The sequence below is a fragment of the Plectropomus leopardus genome, chromosome 13, assembly GCF_008729295.1.
Source record: "Plectropomus leopardus isolate mb chromosome 13, YSFRI_Pleo_2.0, whole genome shotgun sequence".
NCBI classification, from domain to species: domain Eukaryota; kingdom Metazoa; phylum Chordata; class Actinopteri; order Perciformes; family Serranidae; genus Plectropomus; species Plectropomus leopardus.
Genome location: NC_056475.1, coordinates 23676709 through 23692574, shown reverse-complemented (window position 1 = coordinate 23692574; position 15866 = coordinate 23676709). Strand labels below are relative to the sequence as shown.

Here is a 15866-nt window from a genome sequence, read left to right as displayed (position 1 = left end):
AAAAAATATTGTTTGCCAACAGATGGCAGTAGTTTACTACACATGTCAACCAAAGAAGAAGATGTTACTTCCGTGTCAATATCGTGACAGGAAGTTGATGAAGTAAATGTTTGTTTACATGTATGTCAAGTGAGCAACAACGATGTACAGAAAAAACAGACCAAAAAAACGTTGCAAATATAGTGATTTTGTGGAAAAAGACAACTTTTCATATGCATTCATCAAAGACTTCCCCTAATTCAACTAGTTTCCAGATAATAACATCATGCGTCGCAAACCATTTTTAATAACGTTTTATTTTGAAGAGTTTGATCGGAAGTGTAAGTACCTCCTCTCTCTGGACTTGACGGTTAAACTGATAACAGACGTGGAGTTTAGACAGTCTGTCTGTGAGCTGATATTAGCATCAACAACACGTAATGAAAGATGGTATGGATTACCACTGCGACTCGAGGACCTTTCTTTCTTTGACACCGGAAGCTCGGAGATGTATTTAGTCTTAAATTAGCGATATGACATGTTTTCACCTCTGAAGGCAGCCAAAGCTCGCTCATCGATCGCCTGCAGGGGCAACATTGGATTAGCTAGAAACGTGATTTGAACTGTCAGAAACCGAAATGCCTGAAAACATGTCCCCGGTCCCCGTCCTGCCGCTGGTGATTAACTGTCTCTTGTCTGTGCTCGGCTGTTTGGGCACACTGAAACTCATTCCTGCTTTCAAAGACCATTTCATCTCAGCCAGATTATACGGAATGGACCTAAACAAAACATCCAAAAAGGAAGTGTGAGTCATTTCCCTTCCTATCCTATCATTTGGTATCCTGAATAACATTTTAGGTCAAATTTGTCAAGTTTGAAAGTCAAATATACTCTTGTTCTGCCCTAATCTCGCCTTGTGTCTCTTTCTGGTGCCCCTCTTTGCAGCCCAGAGTCCCAGGGAGTCATCAGTGGGACTGTCTTCCTGATCATCCTCTTCTGCTTCATCCCAGTGCCTTTTCTTAGCTGCTTTGTAGGAGATCAGTGCATGGGCTTCCCACATGATGAGGTGTGTCCATTAATTCATAGTTAACCTGTGTATATATCTCAAATCTGAAACTCAACTTGTGTTTGTGTTGTTGTTTTTGCTCAGTTTGTACAGTTGATTGGTGCACTTCTGGCCATCTGCTGCATGATCTTCCTGGGCTTTGCTGATGATGTGCTGAACCTGCGATGGAGACACAAACTCCTGCTTCCCACCATGGCTTCCCTGCCGCTGCTAATGGTCTACTTTACCAACTTCGGCAACACAGTTATCGTGGTGCCCAAGCCCTTTAGAGCCCTGCTTGGCCTGCACTTGGATCTGGGTGAGTTGTGTGTTTATTTGCAGCATTGTCTGGCTAGAAAGAGCAATGTAGCTCAGATATCCTTCTACTCTAGTCACGTCCTTCAGCACCTCCTGGGGGATCCCAAAATGTTCCCAGGCCAAATGGGGTATACACTAAACAGATATTTGAAACGCAAGACTTTTCCTTTCGGCTCCCATTTTTTTTACAGGTTTAAGGTAAAGTCATAAGACTTTTTGTGCACTCAATGGAGTAATTTTTCTCACGCTTTGTTTGCAGATTTGTTGAAATCGGTTTTAGTGAGCAATTCTCTTTTTCCATGATAATCCATCCACCTGACAGGTGTGGCATATCAAGATCTTGAATATACGGCATCAGAAGTACATATTTGTGCCTAGGGGTGGTCACAATAAAAGGCCTCTCTGAAATGTGTTCACACTTCACATGAAACATCACAGATGTTTCAAGTTTTAAGGGAGCGTGCCATTGGCGTACTGGCTGCAGGAATGTCCACCAGAGCTGTTGCCCATCAATTGAATGCTCAATGTACTACCATAAAACATCACCATAGTTGTTTCCAAGAGTTTGGCAGTAGATCCAACCAGCTTCTCAACTGCACACCATGTATAACCACACCAGCCAAGGACCTTGACATTCAGTATCTTCACCTGCAAGATCGTTTCAGTGACTTTGGCAGTACATCTAACCAACCTCACAACTGCAGACCACATATACCCACACCAGCTCAGGACCTCCACACCCAGCATCTTCACCTGCAAGACCATTTCCATGAATCTGACAATACATCTAAACGAACTTGCAACCGCAGACTGCGTGGAACCACACCAGCTCAGGACATTCACATTCAGCATCTGCACCTTTAAGATCGCCTGAGATCAGCCACCCAAACAGCTGATGCAATAATTGTTATTTCTGCACAATCCGTCTCAGGGAAGCTCATTTGCATGTTTAGTGGACACTGCTCACCGCTGATGGCATCTGGCACTGTGGAGAAGTGTTCTCTCCACACAGATATTTGCTCAGTGTAAAATCCCCATAGCATGATTTTTGTCTGGGGTACTAATTTTCAAATACCACTGCTGTTGTTTTCATGTTCAGATGATGGTATGATTTATGATCTTTTGCAGGTATTCTCTATTACGTCTACATGGGAATGCTGGCAGTATTCTGCACAAACGCCATCAACATCCTAGCAGGCATCAATGGCATCGAATCGGGTCAAGCCCTGTTTATCTCCGGATCTATCATCATCTTCAACCTGCTGGAGCTGAGCGGTGTGTGGCTGTTTCCTTTCTCATCATCAGCATTACAGATCACATCCGCTACACTGCAAGCCATGAGTATATTGGATATGAACAATTTGATTTAATTTGAAAGTAAACTGATCAAAACTGAATATTGTCTGGACATAAGTGGAATTATCATCTCACACTGACAGAGTTTGTCCCCTTTTTTAAACTGTGATTTATGAATATAAATTAATAGCATAACACGCACAGTGCTAAACATGTTTTGTCTGACATTTGGTTTGTTGTTGGTTCTGTTTTCTCAGGAGATTACCGTGATGACCACGTTTTCTCGCTCTACTTCATGATACCATTCTTCTTCACCACATTAGCACTTTTTTACCACAACTGGTAAGTTAAACTTATCACCCGCGACTGTTTTATGAAAAGTATTTGTAATAGCAGGATCTGTGTTGTGTTAACTTGCGACCTGTGTCGTCACAGGTACCCTTCATCTGTGTTTGTGGGAGACACTTTCTGCTACTTTGCTGGGATGACCTTCGCTGTAGTCGGCATCCTGGGACATTTCAGCAAAACGATGCTGCTGTTCTTCATTCCTCAAGTTGTTAACTTTGTCTACTCCTTGCCTCAGCTGTTTCGCATCATCCCCTGTCCCCGACACCGGCTCCCCAGGTAACAGACGTCAGATCTGTTTGTGATATCTCTTCACTCATCATTTCTGCTGATTGTGTTCTCTCAATGTCAGCGATTCATCTTTTTTATCTTTGTCCCAATGTTACTGCTAATGAAAGGCTGAATCCAGACACAGGCAAACTGGGGATGAGCTACTCTAAATTCAAAAGAAAGGACCTATCTAAATTAGGACACCTCATCCTGAAGGTAAAGCCCTTTCTCATGTGTATTTTCTTTTTAAATTATTACTTAATTATGTTGCCCAAAGAAAAAACTAAAAACGTTGGAAATTTTGAGCATCAAACACTGCAATTTCTGCGTTCTGGGTAAGTTTTAATGTTTTAATCATGTAAAGAATAACAAAACATTCACGTGATAGATGAATATTCACAATACAAAAATGGGGCATTATAGAATATTATGCAGTAAAGGCTCAATGGCGTTCTGTATTGCTTTCATATATTTATTCTTATACACACATGTAGGCATGATTTACTTTAACATCCTTTTTTGTGTCTTTTATTTGGGGAAGCAACTTCTGGCACTTACACATATGAATGGAAAATGTATTTAAATTTATTTGAATTAATTTATAACCACTGGATTTCAATAGCTCACACATGATTTAGCGAGATTTCTGCCCGTGTTCAAAACCTCTTGAACATTCAAACATATCCCACATATCTGTGTTCTAGAATAAAGTAATAATATTTTGACCAAAAAAATGTAATTTTATGAATATAAACTCGCAATTCAATGGGAATAAATTAAAAATATTTCAAGAAACAAATCAACCTTCCCTATAGTCAGCTGTGCATTTACACTATTGTCCTGCTGAGATAGTAGTATCCCGGTCAGACCTTCTGACAGACACAGAGCTCGGTAACTGGAAATACTTTTGTTCAGGCATAATATGGGATCGTCCTGAAAAATAAAATACACTGTCTCTTACTGAATCAATACAAGACGGGATGCAGTAAAAACTTAAACAACAATGCTATCAGAGTAGTTAGTATCACAAAACAGTCTCTGACTTCACGAGTTTACGTTGTCAGATAATCGGCTCAGATAATAGTCACTGCACTACCTATAAAAAAAGTGCATGTAGTGAATATTGGTCTGGGTGGATAAACACATGTGAGGCAGCCCAGCAGCAGGCTTCCTGCCGTGTTTATTGGCTGATGACAATAATGTCCTCAACAGGTGGCAGAGTTATTAAAGCTGCTCGAGGTGCGAAGAGCCCAGGAGGGAGATGATGATTTTATTGAGTGCAACAACATGACCTTAATAAATCTGGCACTGAAATTACTCGGACCCACCCATGAGAGAAACCTCACAGCCATCATGCTCATCATACAGGTACAACAAAGCACCTGCTGTATCCAAATAAGCTGGAACAGTCTTCTTAAATGATGCGAATGTTTCACTGGATACTCGTCTTCGTGTCTTCTCCAGGTGATGGGCAGCGCAATGGCTTTTGGGATACGTTATCACCTGGTGCGGCTCTTCTACGACGTCTAGACGGCTTGTCAGGAAAGAGGAGAGAATGTGGACTGAGGAAGTATGATTTTGTTGTGGAGCTATTTTTACAGGCTCAGTGGTTCAGCTGCCTTTTTTAAATAGGTTCCATTACCTCACTGTTACTTTTCTGCCTCAGACTCTGCCTGCAGTACTGACCCAATGCAAGATTCAAAGCTATATTTCACCTCTTAAAACATTTTCACATACGGTGCATAAGCATAAACTGCGAGGGGTCTGACATCAACAGTGGGCACTCTGAGTTATTTTCTTAAGTTTCAGAAATGACAAGCAGAAAAAAAGTAACTGGGTCCTGATGATCTTGTGTGTCCACCCTGGAGGTATATTTTTGTACTTGTGTTTTTTTAAAGGAAAGTACAGTAAGTGGGCATGACTTTGGGTCTTAAGCCCAACATCAGTGGCTGCCAGCTACTAAATTGTTACCACTTGATAACAGATTGAAAGATGCTCCAAAAATTAGAGAAATACTCAAACAGCAATCTGTTGCTTGAATCTGCAGCTAAAGCTAAAATGGCTTGGGGGAAATGTACCCATTCATGCTTAATTTTACTTTCAATCCACGCAACATTAATAATATGAATTATTAAATTAATATAATTTTGTTTTGTTTTTTTAAAAAAAAAAATTTCCTCTGAACAAACGCACATAGAGTGGTCATGAAGAAAAGCAGTGAAGAGATGAGGAATCTGTAATCAGTCTATAGACAGGGTATTAGCTGGAGGCGGGTAAATAGACGGAATATTAGAAGAGAGATTATCATGCTTGGATAGTTGTTAAAGTTACTTAAGGGTCCATGGGAGGTAAAAGGTGTCCTGATGAGAAAAATGAGAATTGATTGTTTATATATCTCTTGGTATTATTGGATACATAGCTGTATTTTTATGACTGATATGCATTTTTCCCCTGAGGGTTCAGCAAACATCAATGTGAAGTAAACTGGCACTGGATTATTTTGCTAATAGGAATGTAACAAGTGACAAACTCTTTACTGTGGAGATGGAAGCCTCAAATTCAAAAATAAAATCTGAAAAAAATGAATATAAGACTTTGCCATTGTTAATATGCCGTGGTCTATCCAGTTACTTAATCAGGTGTAATAATAAGACATATATATACGTACATACACATGAGACTTATAAGTACTTGACTAGGTGAAAATGTCTGTTGAAGTTTTAAAAGGGATTTTATCACCAAATTTTAGGTCATCACAAATATATTGGTATTGGTGTATAAAAGGAGATGAAGAAATTGCATCGCAAAATTGTAAAGATATGATAAATATCTTGGCCACAAATGCTTGATTATATGTTATGCTCTGTGTATTTTTTGTGTAATTTTTTATGAGAGTTTTAGATGCTCATATTTCAGTATTGGCCTAGATTTTTTAGTAGGTATTGGACGGATATATATATACACACACACACATATATATACATACATATGTATGTATGTATATATGTATATATAGCTTCATTGAATTACAAAAAAAAAATCAAGAAGCGTAAAATGTTACATATTTGCGTCCAAATGTAGTGGAGTGGAAGTGGTAAAGAAAATCCGCCAAGAAAAGTAGTGCGACTTGCATGTCAAACTGGTCCACAGGGGGGCCGGTGTGGCAGCAGGTTTTTGTGCCAACCAACCAAGAGCACACAGTTTGACCAATCAACTGTCTGAAGACGGAGATCAGTTGATTAAATGAGTCAAGTCTGGTGTGCTGCCACTTGGTTGGAAACAAAACCTGCAGCCACACCGGCCCCCCTGTGGACCGGTTTGACATGCCTCTGAGGGCGGAACATATTACACCCGGAACTATTGAAGTATACTTGTGTGTCTAGGAAGAATTTCGCGCTGCACACAGGTCGCGCTTTTTCATAGCCAGCCAGCACAACTCATGTTTACATCGTCTTTGTGCCTTTAACCGTCAAGTTATTGTGCCTAAGCCCATATTTTGTGAGGTGTTTAGTGCTTTTTATATTTCCGGTGTTCCAGGAATATGTCTGTAAAGATGTAACGTCAGTAGAGCTGATAAATGTTCAGACTCTGGTGACAGTTAGCTGCTGCTAGCTAGCCTCTGGCTGCTTATGGTCAAGGCTGTGCACCGTCTGTAGCTTCAGTCTGTGGGTAAAACACACTACGTTTACCCATTTTTGACCCAAAAAGATGCCTCCTAACAGAAGGGTTCACAAGACAACACTAAAACTGGACTGTGAATGGAGTTCGTGTCCAGAGTCGTTCAGTCGGATGGATAATTTCTGCAAGCACGCGGAGGGTCATCTTAATGCTGTGAACATGGCGGAGGAGGACGAGGAAGAGACTGAAGGTTAAGAGTTTTTATTATAATAAAGTTCCGAGTATCTACCTGTGGCTCAGCTAATGTTTATGTAGAGCTGTAGCAATTTATGTGGAAAGAAAATACTTCACTGCCGCGTCGGCCACATGAAATAAGCAGTGCTTCATTTACATCAAATAGTGCTCTGAAATAGAAAATGATAAACAAGAAATGTTGATGCAGTGTTAAGCCCCCAAAAGGTGATGCCGACTAATCTAAGCGCTTTACTTTTTTTTGCAGAAGAGGAGAGAAACTGTCTTTGGAGAGATTGTGGTTTCTGTTCTGTGGAGGGTCCTGAGGAGTTACGAAGACATCTCTTCTTTCATTGTTACCACACTAAGCTGAAGCAGCTGGGTCAGCAGGTGCTTAATGCCCAGCCAGAGATTGGCACGTGCTCCATCGGGTACCAGAACCGCAACATCATCCCTGAAATCCCAGACAATTTTATCTGCCTTTGGGAGGAATGTGAGGTAAGCTGCACTGAGGCTGCTGCTGCTGCTGCTGCTGATGATGATGATGATGATGGAGTAAGGCAAGATAACTTGGATAAGTGTAGAGTGTGTAACCCCCTACTCACATGCAGGTAACAGTTAAGCATGCTTTTCACTGAATGCAATAATCTGTATTTGTGACACATATCAAACAACACAGCAGATAATCATGTCTTGTTAGCCTTACTTGCCTTGATACATTTGCTCCAGTGTGTAGTATTTAGTGGGCTATAGTGACAAAAATGGATTATTAACAAAATGTTTTCTGTATAATCTTAAATTGTCAGAGAAAAAAATGTGAGCACGCAGTAAGAAGCGCTGGGCTAGTGGCTTGTCAAACCCATGGCCGAAGCACTGATTTGTAACATAAAACTGCTGTATTCAGTGTTTTCACCAGTTTTCATCACCTGTTTAGTTTGGAGATGATGAGTCCTCTGCAAATAATTTAGCTCCCTAAAAAAACCCTACTAAACAAAGAACATTGAATAATTTTTTTATCTGGAAAAGTTTCATCTGGTTGCAATGTGCAGTTTTCACCACTAGAGGCCACTAAATCCCCCAACATCTTACACACTGCCCCTTAAATGTAACACTGCAAAACACAGTTTACAGTTTATCTTAACTTTACATAGTTCAGATAATGCAAGGATTTATTTCTTATTGTATTGTTTTTATTTTAAGTGTACATGAGATAGAATTTAAACATATTTTCATGAACTCAAATATGTCTGTGTTTTTTTATTTCTGTATATATTTGTGAAAGCAACCACCCTATGAAAACCCAGAGTGGTTCTATCGCCATGTGGAGATGCATAGCCAGTGCATAGATATACCAGCAGGAGACTGTGAATTCCCAGTACGCTGTGGGTGGAAAGGTATGTCATTCAACACGACTTATCTCAAGATCATAGTTCCGAAATGTCAATGTAGCATAAGATTACACAACCAATTTATGGTCACAGAAATTTAAATGGCTGAAAACACTTTCGGCTCAGTACTAAGACTGTAGGGTTGTTGAGTTTAAGTCCAGACCCTGTCTCCCATAGATTGTGAAGCCACCGCTAAAGGGCGTCCTAAGCTTCGGGAGCATCTGCGCAGCCACACTCAGGAGAAGGTGGTGGCGTGTCCAGGCTGCGGGGGGATGTACGCCAACAACACCAAGTTGTTTGACCACATCATACGTCAGAGCGCCATGGAAGGTAAAAAAAAGAATTGCCAAAACTATGACAGGAAGCTTTATAACAATATTTGCAACATGTTCAAATGAAATCCTCCTGTAAATTTTGTTTTGTGTGTCTCTGTGTGCTGTAGGCCAGAGGTTCCAGTGTTCTCACTGTTCCAAACGTTTCGCAACAGAAAGACTACTGAGAGACCACATGAGAACCCATGGTCAGTCACTGTGCTAACGGTGTTACCAGTTGTTACTCCAGCACTGCTCAGTTTGCATGTTTCAGCCAAATAACATCACACATGCTGACACAGGGAGAACATGCAAACACCACAGAGAAGAGCTCCAGCCGGCCGGCAGGTCCGAACACGGAGCGCTCTTGCTGTGAGGCACGAGTCACCGTGCTGCCGTGGTTTCAGTTCATTTGTGCAAAATGAAACTTCAGAACTGATAGATTGGTCTCATGACACTTAAGCTATAACTAGAAATTCCACACGAGTGAACATTTGTCCAACATAATCTTTATTTGTTTGGGGTTTTTTGGTCTTATATTGTTTTTCTTTGCGTTTTGTGTCCGTCTATGTTCCGACTCTCATCTATGGTCATGAGCTTTGGGTAGTGATCGAAAGAATGAGATCGCAGAAACAAGTGTCTGAAGTGAGTTTCCTTCACAGGGTGGCTGGGCTCAGCCTTAGAGATGAGCAGCACAGGCATTTGGGAGGAAGCTCGTAGTAGAGCCGCGGCTCTCCTGCATTAAAAGGGACCAGTTAAGGTGGTTCGGGCATCTGATCACGATGCCTCTCCAGACGCCTCTCATAAGAGGTTTTTTGGGCATATCCAACTGCCAGGATACCCGGGGCAGACCCAGAACATGCTGGAAGGATTATATATCTCAGCTAGTTTGGGAACTTATCCCCCAGTATGAGCTGGAAAGTGTTACTGGTGAGAGGGACGTCTTGCTTAGCCTGCAGCCCCTGCGACCCGGCTCTGGATAAGCAGATAAAAGTGGAAAAATAGATGTTTTTTGTGTACATATAAACACTAGCAAACATCAGTAATCCTCTACTCTCTGGAGCCCTGCATTCTATAAGCAGCTCACAGTCAAAAATTCTCTGTGATAGACGTCTGTGTTGTTATAGCAACAGTGTCAAGTTTTAGAATAAATTACTTTTCCAGGATTTTTTTTGTCTGAGATGAGCGTCAGTAAAAATAGCCCTGTGTGTCTATTTTTGTCCAAATTGACCATGTGATACACTTTGCTGTCGGAGTGAGTGAGGGAATCCTTTTGACAACAAACAGCTCTGCAGTATTATTAGAGGCTTTATTCTTATCACTGGTTTGTCTTTTTCTCGTCTGTTCAGTGAGCCACTATAAATGTCCGCTGTGTGACATGACCTGTCCGTCGCCCTCTGCGCTGCGTAACCATGTCAAGTTCCGTCACAGTAACGAGAGGCCATACAGCTGTGAATACTGCGAATACAGGTAGCTATTCTCTGAATCTGCAGCACTTCCAAACAAGATAAAGCTGTTAAACACACATGCATTCTTTTTGTCAAACACCCCCTCACTTGATTTTGTATTTGCAGCTGTAAGAATCTGGTAGATTTGCGCAAACACCTGGATACTCACAGCAGCGAGCCGGCTTTTCACTGCGATGTTCCTGGCTGTGGTTTCACGTCTCGTACTCTCATCACTATGAAGATCCACCACAAAAGAGAGCATGAGGTGAAAATAGGCAAATCTTTTAAATTGTTGTTTTTGCATTCATAGAGGGAGTTTCAATGTCACTGAAGTTCTCGGTTTCCTTTTTGTCATCAGGGGAAGTTCGTAGCTCGTTACAAGTGCCATGTGTGCGATCAATGCTTCACCCGGGGCAACAACCTAACAGTTCATCTGCACAAAAAGCACCAGTTCAAATGGCCCTCCGGACACCCCAGATTCAGGTAAGTCCCACACTGACAAATCAGTCAACCTTATGATGTTGAATTAAAGATGTGTGGCGCTTTGCAGCACTGATGGTCTCTTCATCACTCTGTCAGGTACAAGGAACACGAGGACGGCTTCCTGCGGCTGCAGCTGATTCGCTACGAGAGCGTGGAACTGACGGAGCAGCTAATGAGGGAAAGACAAAGCAGGCAAGCGGAGGAGGACGAGGACAGCGGCCAGACTGAAGAAGACTCCCTGGGGGCGGCTCCCTCGGAGCTGCAGGTGGAACTGAGAGGCGTGCTGCTGGAGGAGCAGAGGACTGAGGAGCCGGCCGCCAGCGCTGAGGAGGGCAGTCAGGAGGAGAGCATGCTGTACGTTCTCGCTGGAGGTTTGTCACAAGCAGGGGAGGACTCTGTCATGCAGCAACTCTAAAACGATGCTCAGCAGTAAGACATTCACACGGTTTGACTGCCACAGTCGTACAGACACGTGCTAAACATAACAGGATATTCTGAAATTAGCTTTGCTGTTTCACAGATACATGAGACATGACTGAAAAATCAACACTTCTGAGCCTTTAACGGTGTCTGGAGGCACTCAGTAATATGAATTAAACTGCTTAATGAAGGGATGTGTACTCCATGATCACCCGTCTTAACCATTAGCCTATGTTAGGTATTAAACCTGTTTTGTTTGCCTATGTTGAACACAATTTCCAATATTTAATTCTTTTCAATTGCACATCTCAGACTGTGACATCTTTAAATAGTTTGATACTAATGCTGAACTAACTAGAAGGTTGTCTTTCATTTTTTAGAAATGTTGTCTCAAATGCAGAAGTAAAGCAGCTACATCATTTTGAAGGTTAGTGGTTTGAGTTACAAGAGTGGCGTGTTTCTTATTTATTTGGATAAATAAATGACAAAAATCATACATGAAATAGTTTGTTTTGTCTTATTGAGATGTTTTTATTTGTTGCACAGTAAATTTTCTTAAATGGAGAACTACGCCCATTTTCAAAATTCAAACAGATTGTACTTATGGTCTAAGAGAGTCCAAAAATATTAGTAAACATAAACATCTCTCTCCCAAATCCAAACACTAGAGTGCTAAAACTCAAATTTGTAATTTGTCTGATAGAGTATGAAGTCTGGAGCTGCTCCGTAGACAATAAATTGGGGAAAAATGCTCCGGATCACAAGCATCCAGCCTGGGGGTAAAGCTGCACGGAGGGCCACAAGGCCTTCTTGATATAAAGGGGTGTAAGAAAACTCTTTTTTTCTTGCAGTTTAAACATTTACAGATTTATAGCCAAGAGAAGAAAACACTGAATCTGTCCAAAATCAGATTATAGTGATGGAGAAAATACATCTCAGATGTAATAATCACTGGAATTAATCTTGTTAGAGTAATCTAAATTGCTCGTTTTACACAAACGTAATGCAGTTATTGTTACTGTTAGGGAGAAGCGTGCGCTTTAGCTGTTGTTCTGTATTGCATGCACTGAAAGATGTGTAAAATATGTCACTTAGTAAGGGGTCGTCACTTTGTTAATGACAGAAAAGGGGTCCCTTATGGAAAAAGGTTGGAAGCTACTCTTCTACATGACGCTGAGAGCACCCGGGTGAATGTCATGACTACACAAGTTTGACATTTACTTTCTGGCTTTGAGAGAGTAGCTTATGTTCATAAATATTGATTAAAGTTTTAACCATTAAAAAAACATATTGGAATTCTTAATTTAGTCGGTGTTCCCCTCTAATGAAGCGCAAAATGCCATTTAATTATTTTTAACATGTCCCTGAGAGAGGATCTTTTTTTCTTCTTTCCCATGATTCACAGGTCACTACATCGATAGTATCTACCATCTGTAGTTCCATTCTGGCGCCCGCCGCTGAGTCTATCTGCTCTACTGCAGCAACACTTTCTGACTGAATCTGGTTCTGCTACACTGGACATGCTATTGATCTAAATGTATCGACTGAGATTTTACTAGGTGAATGTAAACTGAAATGTGGTTGCTGTAGTGTTATTGACAGTATATACACTCATACTTTTCATGGATGCGATCTGAAATGTTGGTGCTCAAGTGGTAAAACTGTCGGAGTAGACTATGTGAAGGCACTTCTATATTCCTCCATTAGATAAAATCATTTTGAGCCCAAAAACGTGTACGTGCTGTATATTCGTTCTACTCAAAAGTAGGATATATCAGAGCTTTGATGGTAAATGTTTAAACAACAAAATTTCTGTTTTTCAGAACCCGAAAGCTGACTGTCTGCTTTGATCTCATGAAAAGCTCTGCTGATCAGGTGACTTAAATCATGGCAAACCTGCAGCAGCGCGTCTCGTCGCAGCATGACTTACAGTGCGTAGTGGCATTAGCTGTGTGTAGAAGATTAGGCAGCACACACAGCTTAGTTGAAGTGTTACTTACCGCTCTCTGCTTCCTCAGTCTGCAGCCAGTGAGCTCTACTGGGACAGCTTTTAATGGCTTCATGTCTGTTGAGGATGTATAGGATGTTGCTGGACAGTAATATGACTCAGTTCCCAGATCCATAAGCGGTGTTCCACAGAAAGTGATTGCATCTGAAGATGGGCTCCATGAGGTTGTGTCCACTGTTGTTGCTGTTGTTTGGGTCCTGCCAGAGAGCCATTTCTCAGTATCCTGACTGGATTGGTGAGGTGGAAGGTAGTGGTAAGACCTCCAATAATACCAGTATATTGTTATCTTTCTATAATGCTCTTAATGTAACAACAATAAACCATCTTTTTTATTCTTGGCCTTGAGGCCTCGAAAAACCTTTTTTCAGTTTTATCGATTATGTGAATGTTTCTGATTTTTCCAGTTGTGGTGTATGATAAAAATTGTATAAAAATGTTTTACTGTAGGTGAGATAGAATGGGAACCCCAACCGGACTTTGTAGATGACATATATTGGACCGGGGCAGCGCCTCTTTGTTTAGGAGGCTGTAAGGCGCGACACCAGGAGCTGAGGAGAGACCGCTGTGGAGACTCGAGCTGCTGCTGGCTCGGCTACAAGTCTCTGTGCAGAGGTAAGGCTACCAAAACTGACTGACATTTGATCTGGGATTCATTTTTACTTCTAATTCTAACAAGGTCATTAAATCTTCCTTTTATCAAAATACCTTACTAAACCTCTTTTAGAAAGATGCCGAAATACTCACTCCTGCTTTCATTTCCAGCCATTTACGTTATTGTAATTTTCTTTGCACTAAATTGACTAAAAAGTCTTCAGAAAACTACAGCAAGTTCAGACAGCTGCAGCCACAGTGTTAACTTTAAACGAGGAAAGTGGGTCACATTACCCCACTGCAAAGACACTACACTGACGACCCGTGTATTTCAGAAAAGATTTTAAAGTTTGGTTTTTTTAGAAAGCTTTTAATGACCTTGCTCCTCCTTACATTTCAGATTTTCTTTCATTTTAGGTTTATTTTTAGGTTTGACCAAGAACAAAGGTCCTCCACCCTTTTATTTTATTTTATTTTTAGACTATTTATTGTTTTTTTATATTTTATTGTTAAAATTTTCTAGTCTTGCAAAACTGTGTTATTTGTCATTTTTCGTCTGTGTGGTTTCAGTTTAGCTAAGTGAAACACTATAGGCTGCATGTTTGTATTAAAGCTGCTGTATAAATAAAGGTAAGTTGATAACGCTGTCTGATTAATCTGCTATACAGAGGTTTATGTCCAGTTTTGCCTTTCCTTTATTTTGTGTGGCAGTGAACTGTGGGAGGCCAGATGCGGACTATAACGGAGTCGTATATGGTAACGACTGGTGGGTGGGCTCTGTGGTGAGGTACACCTGTCGCTCTGGCTTCATGCTGGTGGGAAACCCTACCAGAACTTGCCAGCCTAACGGCCTCTGGACCCCAAAACCTACCTGCCTCAGTGAGTAAACACTGACACGAAAATTTTCTGATCCTTTATAAGCGCATCACGTGAGCTCTCTCTTCCCGACCTTTAGGAATGTGTCACCGGGGACGCATTGAAGTCAGTGAGAGGGAACTAAATGGGACGTGCAACTCCACCTGCACATATAAGAGCTACTTCGGCCCACCCAAACAAGGCTGCACTCGGATAGACAACTGTAAGAAGAAGGAGACTGGCTGGAAGCGCTTCTTTGCACAGTGTGTCCCTTGCATTTGTGACTGTGCTTTATCATGTGGTGAGTAGCTTCCCTGACACACCGCCAAGCATTGATTATGCAATGTTAGCATGCTGCAATGTTGTCTCAGTGCAAATACATTTGAATGTGGTCAGTTAATGCTTTAATTTGTCCTACCGTTCTTTGAGGAAGTCCATGTAAAAAACACTTCTGTTTTGTTATTTTTAGCATCTACGGGCTAAATCATGGAGACAGCTCTATGTTGACTGTACAGTGAGACATCAGATGAAGAAGAAATACACAGGCAGCTTGTACACCGCAGAGCTACGCTGTGTTTTTGCTTCTTTATCCAATTGTGGGGACAAATGAGCGGACCGAAATCTGGATGTTTTAAGACATTAATATAATCTCTCTGGCACAGCGCACTGAAGCCAACGATTTCTGCTGGGTCTCTATATATGGATTTTACACTATGACAAGAAGATTTCAGTGCCTGAGGTCCAAATCCCTCTCCGAGTCGGTGGTGAATTATAAGCAAAGCAGAAGTGCTTAATTCAGTTAATCTGTGTGATGTAAGGTGGCAAAAGGGTCAGAGGAGAAGAGTGAGGGGAATTTTAAAACAGTCTCAGAGGCAGTGTCAGACTTGGGTCAAATAATTATTTGAAATACTTAGAATAAAAAGTTTACCTAAAGTGCCAGATGGTATGTTTTTTTTGTTTGTTTTTTTAACAAGATGCTAATTTTAGGTAGAAAAATGGCAGTATTTGGTAACTGACAGCACTCCCTGTTTGTCTGAATTAAATGACGACTTCACCCTCCAAATGGTTATTTGTATATTTATTACTCACCTGTTCAAAGAGCTTCACAAAGAGCATTGACAAAGCCTCAGATCTCCATCAGTTCAGTTTTTGGATTCTTCGTTCACCGCGGAGGCATGCGAGACAAACGCTTTCTTCCCAAATACCTGTTTGAGTTTGTGATTGGATGTTTTGATATAGTTTTGCTGTTCTAAAAACGTT

The 15866-nt window shown here is 41.1% G+C and overlaps 3 protein-coding genes across 5 annotated transcripts; all 3 read left to right on the top strand.

Annotated features, from left to right (window-relative positions):
• Window positions 1–348: 348 nt before the first annotated feature.
• On the top strand, window positions 349–5839 carry dpagt1 (dolichyl-phosphate (UDP-N-acetylglucosamine) N-acetylglucosaminephosphotransferase 1 (GlcNAc-1-P transferase)). Its single transcript, XM_042499989.1, has 9 exons — window positions 349–784; window positions 925–1045; window positions 1130–1343; window positions 2471–2617; window positions 2896–2980; window positions 3074–3262; window positions 3382–3469; window positions 4466–4621; window positions 4718–5839. The coding sequence occupies exons 1-9, from the start codon at window positions 618–620 to the stop codon at window positions 4781–4783; spliced, it is 1233 nt and encodes a 410-aa protein (XP_042355923.1). The 5' UTR covers window positions 349–617; the 3' UTR covers window positions 4784–5839.
• A 723-nt stretch (window positions 5840–6562) lies between these two features.
• LOC121952405 (histone H4 transcription factor) lies at window positions 6563–11648 on the top strand. Of its 3 annotated transcripts, none has more exons than XM_042499061.1 (9): window positions 6563–7121; window positions 7374–7600; window positions 8385–8496; window positions 8668–8820; window positions 8933–9010; window positions 10151–10271; window positions 10376–10514; window positions 10608–10732; window positions 10829–11648. In XM_042499061.1, exons 1-9 carry the CDS (start codon window positions 6962–6964, stop codon window positions 11145–11147), a joined length of 1434 nt encoding a protein of 477 aa, XP_042354995.1. In that variant the 5' UTR covers window positions 6563–6961; the 3' UTR covers window positions 11148–11648. The 3 variants fall into 3 exon arrangements, with proteins under 3 accessions (XP_042354995.1, XP_042354994.1, XP_042354996.1); XM_042499060.1 differs by having other exon boundaries at window positions 7371–7600; XM_042499062.1 differs by lacking the exon at window positions 8933–9010 and having other exon boundaries at window positions 7371–7600.
• Window positions 11649–14414: 2766 nt separating this feature from the next.
• On the top strand, window positions 14415–15866 carry si:ch211-117m20.4 (protein lev-9). The gene is made up of 3 exons (XM_042498577.1): window positions 14415–14630; window positions 14707–14907; window positions 15076–15866. Exons 1-3 carry the CDS (start codon window positions 14426–14428, stop codon window positions 15087–15089), a joined length of 420 nt encoding a protein of 139 aa, XP_042354511.1. The 5' UTR covers window positions 14415–14425; the 3' UTR covers window positions 15090–15866.

Bases quoted from the DNA above. Each gene is read 5' to 3' on its own strand.
- LOC121952405 (XM_042499060.1), top strand. From the start codon at position 6,962: ATGCCTCCTAACAGAAGGGTTCACAAGACAACACTAAAACTGGACTGT. The intron at 9,011-10,150 runs GTCAGTCACTGT...TCGTCTGTTCAG, and splicing joins AGACCACATGAGAACCCATG to TGAGCCACTATAAATGTCCG. The intron at 10,272-10,375 runs GTAGCTATTCTC...TTGTATTTGCAG, and splicing joins TGTGAATACTGCGAATACAG to CTGTAAGAATCTGGTAGATT.
- dpagt1 (XM_042499989.1), top strand. From the start codon at position 618: ATGCCTGAAAACATGTCCCCGGTCCCCGTCCTGCCGCTGGTGATTAAC. The intron at 1,344-2,470 runs GTGAGTTGTGTG...GATCTTTTGCAG, and splicing joins TGGCCTGCACTTGGATCTGG to GTATTCTCTATTACGTCTAC. The intron at 3,263-3,381 runs GTAACAGACGTC...TGCTAATGAAAG, and splicing joins CCCCGACACCGGCTCCCCAG to GCTGAATCCAGACACAGGCA.
- si:ch211-117m20.4 (XM_042498577.1), top strand. From the start codon at position 14,426: ATGTCCAGTTTTGCCTTTCCTTTATTTTGTGTGGCAGTGAACTGTGGG. The intron at 14,631-14,706 runs GTGAGTAAACAC...CCCGACCTTTAG, and splicing joins CCCAAAACCTACCTGCCTCA to GAATGTGTCACCGGGGACGC.